The sequence below is a fragment of the Polyodon spathula genome, unplaced genomic scaffold, assembly GCF_017654505.1.
Source record: "Polyodon spathula isolate WHYD16114869_AA unplaced genomic scaffold, ASM1765450v1 scaffolds_2815, whole genome shotgun sequence".
NCBI lineage: Eukaryota > Metazoa > Chordata > Actinopteri > Acipenseriformes > Polyodontidae > Polyodon > Polyodon spathula.
Window position 1 is genome coordinate 29,594 of NW_024474282.1, and position 9,559 is coordinate 39,152.

Consider the following 9,559-nt stretch of genomic DNA (forward strand, 5'->3'; position numbering starts at 1 on the left):
CTTGTCTTTCTCTCTAGATATATTTCTTGTCTTTCTCTCTAGATATATTTCTTGTCTTTCTCTCTAGATATATTTCTTGTCTTTCTCTCTAGATATATTTCTTGTCTTTCTCTCTAGATATATTTCTTGTCTTTCACTCTAGATATATTTCTTGTCTTTCACTCTAGATATATTTCTTGTCTTTCTCTCTAGATATATTTCTTGTCTTTCACTCTAGATATATTTCTTGTCTTTCTCTCTAGATATATTTCTTGTCTTTCACTGTGTAGATATATTTCTTGTCTTTCACTCTAGATATATTTCTTGTCTTTCACTCTAGATATATTTCTTGTCTTTCACTCTCTAGATATATTTCTTGTCTTTCACTCTCTAGATATATTTCTTGTCTTTCACTCTCTAGATATATTTAACCTTTCACAGTCCATGTTTTTTTCTCTCTGCAAGCAAAATCAGTCTGTTTTTATTGTGCTTTCACTCACAGATATATTCCTCCAGTTTCACATCTAGATATATTTCTTGCCAAAATCACTCTCTAGATACAATTTCTTGTAATTATCACATCTAAATATGGTAATCATTAAACAGTGTGCATTTTAATTTGCAAGTGAACTGTGACATTAGAGCCTTATTGAGCACTATATTCTAGCAATTATGCATACTGGCTTTGGATACTGTTTTTTTAATTCGGGAACTGGTGTTTTTTTTTTTCTTTTGCTTTTGTTAAATTGCATTGACCTTTTACGTTGTACACAGTTCTGTGCATGGGTTGTTAACTGGGAATTTTACATACTGCTAATATCTCTTTTGGCAAGTGATATTTTCAGAATCATATCGTTTTGAATTAAAATACTACTTTTGTTGAAAATATAGTACTGTACCAACAAAACCAATTGCTTACCTTTACTTGTACACAGTTCTGTGCTGGGTTGTTAACTGGGATTTTACTACTTCTAGAGCAAACCGTTCACAACTGTATGTTCGTACATCTAAATAAAGAAGCCTACTTATTTTAAAACACAGTCCTTTCAGATATGTATTTTTGATATTGTATCTTTTTTGTGTTCCCTATAAAACAGACAAGGGCTGGAACAGATATGACTGGCTCAGCAGAGGACTGGGTGCTTGGGGTATGAGTGGAGAGGTGGGACTCTGAAAACAACAAAGCTGTCTTCTATACATGGAGAGCTCTCAGTGAAAGCACTGGTCCACAGTGTCCAAAACCTGCTGGCTCAGCAGAGGACTGGGTGCTTGGGGTATGAGTGGAGAGGGGGAGCTTTGAAAACAGCAGAGTTACCTCTATACCTTGAGAACTCTCAATGAAAGGACTTTCTCCTGTCTCACTCCAGATCATCCCTACCTTGAGGTCCATAGTGTCCACTCTGAGGCCCATAAGTGCCACTGGAGCCACCCTGCTGGTAGGCACCCATCCCAGGCAAAGGGTGTTGGGACATGGAGGGTCCAGATTGCTGAGTTGCATGCTGGGACATTTGACCCATCCCAGGATGCACCTGGCCTCCAGGCGAAGGGTGTGGAGACATGGAGGGTCCAGATGGCTGAGTTGCATGCTGGGACATTGGACCCATCCCAGGATGCACCTGGCCTCCAGGCAAAGGGTGTGGAGACATGGAGGGTCCAGGTGGCTGAGTTGCATGCTGGGACATCAGAGGGTTCCGCAGCATGCCAGGCAGGAAACCTGAACACAAAGCAGAGAAGCAAAGACTACTCATCATTCACTTCCCTGACAGCGCTCCCATAACCTAACAGGTACCACGGACTACAGGAATACATCTCCAAAGCATCAACATTACTTTGAAATGCCTGCTTCGTTTACCATAAAAAATAGAGGAGCAACAATTAATTGATTGATCGATATGGCTTTAAATTTACAAGCTTCAATTAAACAGTCATTAGTACAAAGTTGTGCTTTATAAACCAATAGTACCACAGTCTATGGCAGTGTGTTTCCCAAGTCCAGATGGTCATTTAGTTGCTCTTATATGATTGGCCCTGTTAAGTGCATATTTTAAACTGTCCCTGTAATTCGAGTGTTCCTCGGTCATGTGGTAATGGGTTGTATTCATATCTGTAAGAGAGCTGACTATCTATATGACAGAAATTGAAATGTCTTGCTTTTTTTATTGAACACAGCATTATAGTAAATGCATTCAGCAAGAGTGCTTACGCAGCAACATGGATTCAAGAGATGTGATGGAATTGGTTCTCTCCCCTTACCACAACAGATTCTGTAAAGGCTGCATAAAATACTGCATTTTAAATTGTGTGTAAATCCCAGAACAGAGTGGATAAAATGAAGGGGTCGGTGATATTGTGCACATGTAGCTGACAGCTAATACTGCACTCCTTGGCTGTTTCAATGAAGGGATCGGAGATATTGTGCACATGTAGCTGACAGCTAATACTGCACTCCTTGTCTCTTTCTCTCTCTCAAGCCAGGCACTGCTCCTTGCCTTGTGATTAAGTGGACAGTATGTAAAAGACATTCTAGATTAATGAAAACACACAGCCCCCTGAATAGCAATTTCAAAGAGTGACTTGAAAATGACAGTAAAGCAATCTCGCCCCATGGAGGGAAAAGAAAAAACAGAGAGGTTCGAGGGTTCTTTTGCAAGGACCTGGTTTGTGACACAATAAACGGCCAGATGGTCAAACACTATTAATATGCTCTGCTTAACTTAATCCTGCAGAGTCATTACTAATGCGGCTCTTTCAAATTGTCTGTGAGAAACCCCATCAGCTCACTTAAAAACTCCCAGATACTAATACTACTTGTATTTACTTATCTTGTAAAAACAATATATATAATACTTCTTCTGACCCCCACTTGAGCACCAGAGAATACAAACATGTGTGAGTCACCTTCCCCTACCAGGGCTGAGGCTGGTATTAGAGCACGCGTCCTCGTTACCGGGGCTGAGGCTGGTATTAGAGCACGCCTCCTCGTTACCAGGGCTGAGGCTGGTATTAGAGCACGTGTCCTCGTTACCAGGGCTGAGGCTGGTATTAGAGCACGCGTCCTCGTTACCAGGGCTGAGGCTGGTATTAGAGCACCCATCCTCGTTACCAGGGCTGAGGCTGGTATTAGAGCACGCGTCTTCGTTACCAGGGCTGAGGCTGGTATTAGAGCACCCGTCCTCGTTACCAGGGCTGAGGCTGGTATTAGAGCACGCCTCCTCGTTACCAGGGCTGAGGCTGGTATTAGAGCACGCATCCTCGTTACCAGGGCTGAGGCTGGTATTAGAGCACGCGTCCTCGTTACCAGGGCTGAGACTGGTATTAGAGCACACGTCCTCGTTACCAGGGCTGAGGCTGGTATTAGAGCACGCATCCTCGTTACCAGGGCTGAGGCTGGTATTAGAGCACACCAGGGCTGAGGCTGGTATTAGAGCACCCGTCCTCGTTATCAGGGCTGAGGCTGGTAAATTAGAGCACCCGTCCTCGTTACCAGGGCTGAGGCTGGTATTAGAGCACCCGTCCTCGTTACCAGGGCTGAGGCTGGTATTAGAGCACCCGTCCTCGTTACCAGGGCTGAGGCTGGTATTAGAGCACCCTTCCTTGTTACCAGGGCTGAGGCTGGTATTAGAGCACCCATCCTCGTTACCAGGGCTGAGGCTGGTATTAGAGTCCTCGTTACCAGGGCTGAGGCTGGTATTAGAGCACCCATCCTCGTTACCAGGGCTGAGGCTGGTATTAGAGCACCCATCCTCGTTACCAGGGCTGAGGCTGGTATTAGAGCACCCATCCTCGTTACCAGGGCTGAGGCTGGTATTAGAGCACCCATCCTCGTTACCAGGGCTGAGGCTGGTATTAGAGCACCCATCCTCGTTACCAGGGCTGAGGCTGGTATTAGAGCACCCATCCTCGTTACCAGGGCTGAGGCTGGTATTAGAGCACCCATCCTCGTTACCAGGGCTGAGGCTGGTATTAGAGCACCCATCCTCGTTACCAGGGCTGAGGCTGGTATTAGAGCACCCGTCCTCGTTACCAGGGCTGAGGCTGGTATTAGAGCACCCGTCCTCGTTACCAGGGCTGAGGCTGGTATTAGAGCACGCGTCCTCGTTACCAGGGCTGAGGCTGGTATTAGAGCACCCGTCCTCGTTACCAGGGCTGAGGCTGGTATTAGAGCACCCGTCCTCGTTACCAGGGCTGAGGCTGGTATTAGAGCACCCGTCCTCGTTACCAGGGCTGAGGCTGGTATTAGAGCACCCGTCCTCGTTACCAGGGCTGAGGCTGGTATTAGAGCACCCATCCTCGTTACCAGGGCTGAGGCTGGTATTAGAGCACCCATCCTCGTTACCAGGGCTGAGGCTGGTATTAGAGCACCCATCCTCGTTACCAGGGCTGAGGCTGGTATTAGAGAACGTGTCCTCTTCTCACATGGTTCCGGTTTGTTGACCTGTTTGTTTCTCACGGGAACACTAGATTATTTTACTAATTAACACGCCAAACATATCCCAACAAGAAGCACTCTCATTCGGTTTGTTTTCTTCAAATCATTAGATTTTTCCTTAAATAAGCCAAAAAGCCTACCTCTCTCCTGAGACACTGGGGTCTGGTTGATTGTAGGGTGTGACCCAGGATCAGACCGCAGCCCCGAAGTCTGAGCGGCCATCTGGCTGCCTGGAAGGTTTTCATTGATTACAGACAAAGTATTCCTGGGGCACAATCCAAAATCAGACTGAAAGGGTTGTACAGTGGATATGTGAGAAAGCTCTGCACCATTAATATGTCCAGTGGTTAAAACTAATGCTGATTTTTTTGTTGAACCTCACCTATAACGAAACTTTATTGAGAGGGTTATTGAATACAACACTTGAAAGTGTGTGGTCTGTCTCGTTCATATGGCAAGAGGTTAAAACAATGTGGCACTGAAACAGTTCACTGTACAACACCTGTAATGGCACCAGGAGAGAATCATAGAACACAGCTTTGTACCAACTACAAAAACACTATGGCAAAGTGCTGTGGACTGCACCATCAATATTTCTTCTAGGTTAAAACAACGTTGCAACAGATTGACAGAAACACTTTGGTTTGTTTTTGTGCATTATGGTGGCTTTTCTGATAAGACTTGGTTTTTGCCTGGCCCAGCACCTGGTTCAACAAGCCCTGGTCTGAGCGCATTCTGGCACAATAACACAGGCTCCACAGCTACACTGCACTGCTGAACAGCCAGGAGATTCGGCTTCTGTGTCTTGATCAAACTGACACCTCAGTGAGGGGGGTGTAGGATAAGTAACTGCACTTCTTCCCACTTCACTGTGAGGAATTCACAGAACTGAACAATTACTGGAAATTTTAAGAAAATGATTTTGAATAATATGTTTTGGAACTGCAAGAGCAGCTAATTGATATTAGAGCATAAGCCTTAGAAACATACTCAGAGTCAGACGAATTTCTACCTCAAAGAACAGGAACAGGATTTTCAAATAGAACTGGCTGGAAAATGTCACTGACTTGAGATGTGGCATGCTGAGCACTCAGTGCCCTTTATAAACACACAGGAGAGATTCTAATTTCCAGGTTTGCATGTAAGCAATCTATAGACTCAGTGCCCTTTATAAACACACAGGAGAGATTCTGATTTCCAGGTTTGCATGTAAGCAATCTATAGACTCAGTGCCCTTTGCAAATACACAGGAGAGATTCTAATTTCCAGGTTTGCATGTAAGCAATCTATAGACTCAGTGCCCTTTACAAACACACAGGAGAGATTCTGATTTCCAGGTTTGCATGTAAGCAATCTATAGACTCAGCGCCCTTTACAAACACACAGGAGAGATTCTGATTTCCAGGTTTGCATGTAAGCAATCTATAGACTCAGTGCCCTTTGCAAACACACAGGAGAGATTCTGATTTCCAGGTTTGCATGTAAGCAATCTATAGACTCAGTGCCCTTTGCAAATACACAGGAGAGATTCTGATTTCCAGGTTTGCATGTAAGCAATCTATAGACTCAGTGCCCTTTGCAAACACATAGGAGAGATTCTGATTTCCAGGTTTGCATGTAAGCAATCTATAGACTCAGTGCCCTTTGCAAACACACAGGAGAGATTCTGATTTCCAGGTTTGCATGTAAGCAATCTATAGACTCAGTGCCCTTTGCAAACACACAGGAGAGATTCTGATTTCCAGGTTTGCATGTAAGCAATCTATAGACTCAGTGCCCTTTGCAAATACACAGGAGAGATTCTGATTTCCAGGTTTGCATGTAAGCAATCTATAGACTCAGTGCCCTTTGCAAACACACAGGAGAGATTCTGATTTCCAGGTTTGCATGTAAGCAATCTATAGACTCAGTGCCCTTTGCAAACACATAGGAGAGATTCTGATTTCCAGGTTTGCATGTAAGCAATCTATAGACTCAGTGCCCTTTGCAAACACATAGGAGAGATTCTGATTTCCAGGTTTGCATGTAAGCAATCTATAGACTCAGTGCCCTTTGCAAACACATAGGAGAGATTCTGATTTCCAGGTTTGCATGTAAGCAATCTATAGACTCAGTGCCCTTTGCAAACACATAGGAGAGATTCTGATTTCCAGGTTTGCATGTAAGCAATCTATAGACTCAGTGCCCTTTGCAAACACATAGGAGAGATTCTGATTTCCAGGTTTGCATGTAAGCAATCTAGAGACTCAGTGCCCTTTGCAAACACATAGGAGAGATTCTGATTTCTTTGCCATAATCCATTGGCATGCATCAGTCGAAACATACAACATTCACAACTCCTAAAATCAAGCTATTAACCAAAACAGTTGAAAAAAACTGATGCTGGTTAAAATGCTTTTTACAGAAAGTGTTTATAGAAACAGTCCACACAGTCAAATGCAGTACAGTGATTCAAACAGAGTTTAATTTGGAGTGGATGTTTTATGTTTATCAGGTTAGACAGATTTTAAAGACGGTTAAAAGGCAAAAAAACATCAACACACTTTGCGGTCAACTGCCAGAAGGCAGAGCATTCATCTCTGGGCAGAAATGGCTCAATTTGAATAGTAGATTTTTTGGTAAGGCAACCACAAAATATGGTGACTACTAAATGCCCACTATTCAATCAAATTAAAGATATGTTTTACTTAGCCCACTGATCTATCATAATCCAAATGAGAGTGCTTGTTGCTTAAGGGAAGCATTAATAATACAGCTGGAATTGCTTAAATGTAAATAATGAATGTGTTATTGAAATATGCATGATCTGTAATGTACTTGTAATAACCGCAATGAAAAGTCAAATACAAAAAAAGCACATTGCTCTATTGAATGATTACTCTTTATTTAAACAATATAAATTACATGTTAAACTCTAGCTAAATGTACAAAAAATATTTCATAATTGAAGTTACTCCTCCAGAAGGTTCCTCAAGTGCTCTCTTCAATCATTACTTGAGATTAAGATGCGTCTATGATGGCGTTAGCATTGATAGAAACTGGAATAATGATGACTAGAAGGAACCAGTTTGTTGTTGCTCAATCAGAGACTTGAGGTGCCACTGCAGCTTGTTATAGTTCATCATGTGTCTTGAGGTGCCACTGCAGCTTGTTATAGTTCATCATGTGTCTTGGGGTGCCACTGCAGCTTGTTATAGTTCATCATGTGTCTTGAGGTGCACTGCGGCTTGTTATAGTTCATCATGTGTCTTGAGGTGCCACTGCAGCTCCTTATAGTTCATCATGTGTCTTGAGGTGCCACTGCAGCTCCTTATAGTTCATCATGTGTCTTGGGGTGCCACTGCAGCTTGTTATAGTTCATCATGTGTCTTGGGGTGCCACTGCAGCTTGTTATAGTTCATCATGTGTCTTGAGGTGCCACTGCAGCTTGTTGTAGTTCATCATGTGTCTTGAGGTGCCACTGCGGCTTGTTATAGTTCATCATGTGTCTTGAGGTGCCACTGCAGCTGCTTGTTGTAGTTCATCATGTGTCTTGAGGTGCCACTGCAGCTTGTTGTAGTTCATCATGTGTCTTGAGGTGCCACTGCAGCTTGTTGTAGTTCATCATGTGTCTTGAGGTGCCACTGCAGCTTGTTGTAGTTCATCATGTGTCTTGAGGTGCCACTGCAGCTTGTTATAGTTCATCATGTGTCTTGAGGTGCCACTGCGGCTTGTTATAGTTCATCCTGTGTCTTGAGGTGCCACTGCAGCTTGTTATAGTTCATCATGTGTCTTGGGGTGCCACTGCAGCTTGTTGTAGTTCATCATGTGTCTTGAGGTGCCACTGCAGCTCCTTATAGTTCATCATGTGTCTTGAGGTGCCACTGCAGCTTGTTGTAGTTCATCATGTGTCTTGAGGTGCCACTGCGGCTTGTTATAGTTCATCATGTGTCTTGAGGTGCCACTGCAGCTTGTTATAGTTCATCATGTGTCTGGAGGTGCCACTGCAGCTTGTTATAGTTCCTCATGTGTCTTGAGGTGCCACTGCAGCTTGTTATAGTTCATCATGTGTCTTGAGGTGCCACTGCAGCTCCTTATAGTTCATCATGTGACTTGAGGTGCCACTGCAGCTCCTTATAGTTCATCATGTGACTTGAGCCCTGGACTCTTCCAGCATACATTCGTGTTGCCTTTTTGGTTGCGACATTTTGATTACTTTTCCGCCCGGGATCCATAAACCCTCGAAAAAATTTACTGTATGTAAGGGAATCATTCACAGCAATGATACAATGAGGCTGGACCTGGTTAACTGCTGTGCTCTGTTGAGGGTTATTTTACTGTTTCTGCTCCCAGTTTGAGTCCTAACATGTGGAGGCCTACCTCTCTGTAAAGTGACTGCCACAAAATGATTCTTTTTTACTGCTTGATACTCACAGTGAAGAATCACAGAATACAGCTGTATGTATAAGTTTATTCACCATGTAATTGGTTCATAGAGCACTGGGGAATACACAATTAAATGTAAAATGCTACTAAATTGGTCCAAACGTCACCATCTTCAAGTGCTATTGAGAGATGATAACATACAGGTCTACATCTTCATGTGCTATTGAGAGATGATAAATACAGGTCTACATCTTCATGTGCTATTGAGAGATGATAAATACAGGTCTCCATCTTCATGTGCTATTGAGAGATGATAAATACAGGTCTACATCTTCATGTGCTATTGAGAGATGATAAATACAGGTCTACATCTTCATGTGCTATTGAGAGATGATAAATACAGGTCTCCATCTTCATGTGCCATTGAGAGATGATAAATACAGGTCTACATCTTCAAGTGCTATTGAGAGATGATAAATACAGGTCTACATCTTCATGTGCTATTGAGAGATGATAAATACAGGTCTACATCTTCATGTGCTATTGAGAGATGATAAATACAGGTCTCCATCTTCATGTGCTATTGAGAGATGATAACATACAGGTCTACATCTTCATGTGCTATTGAGAGATGATAAATACAGGTTTCCATCTTCATGTGCTATTGAGAGATGATAACATACAGGTCTACATCTTCAAGTGCTATTGAGAGATGATAAATACAGGTCTACATCTTCATGTGCTATTGAGAGATGATAAATACAGGTCTACATCTTCATGTGCTAT

At 43.0% G+C, this 9,559-nt stretch overlaps 1 protein-coding gene across 1 annotated transcript; it reads right to left on the minus strand.

Annotated features, from left to right (window-relative positions):
* Positions 1-1,081: 1,081 nt before the first annotated feature.
* On the minus strand, positions 1,082-4,638 carry LOC121310908 (AT-rich interactive domain-containing protein 1B-like). Its single transcript, XM_041243818.1, has 2 exons — positions 4,549-4,638; positions 1,082-1,693 (listed from the first exon to the last, which is right to left on the minus strand). Exons 1-2 carry the CDS (start codon positions 4,628-4,630, stop codon positions 1,338-1,340), a joined length of 438 nt encoding a protein of 145 aa, XP_041099752.1. The 5' UTR covers positions 4,631-4,638; the 3' UTR covers positions 1,082-1,337.
* Positions 4,639-9,559: the final 4,921 nt, after the last annotated feature.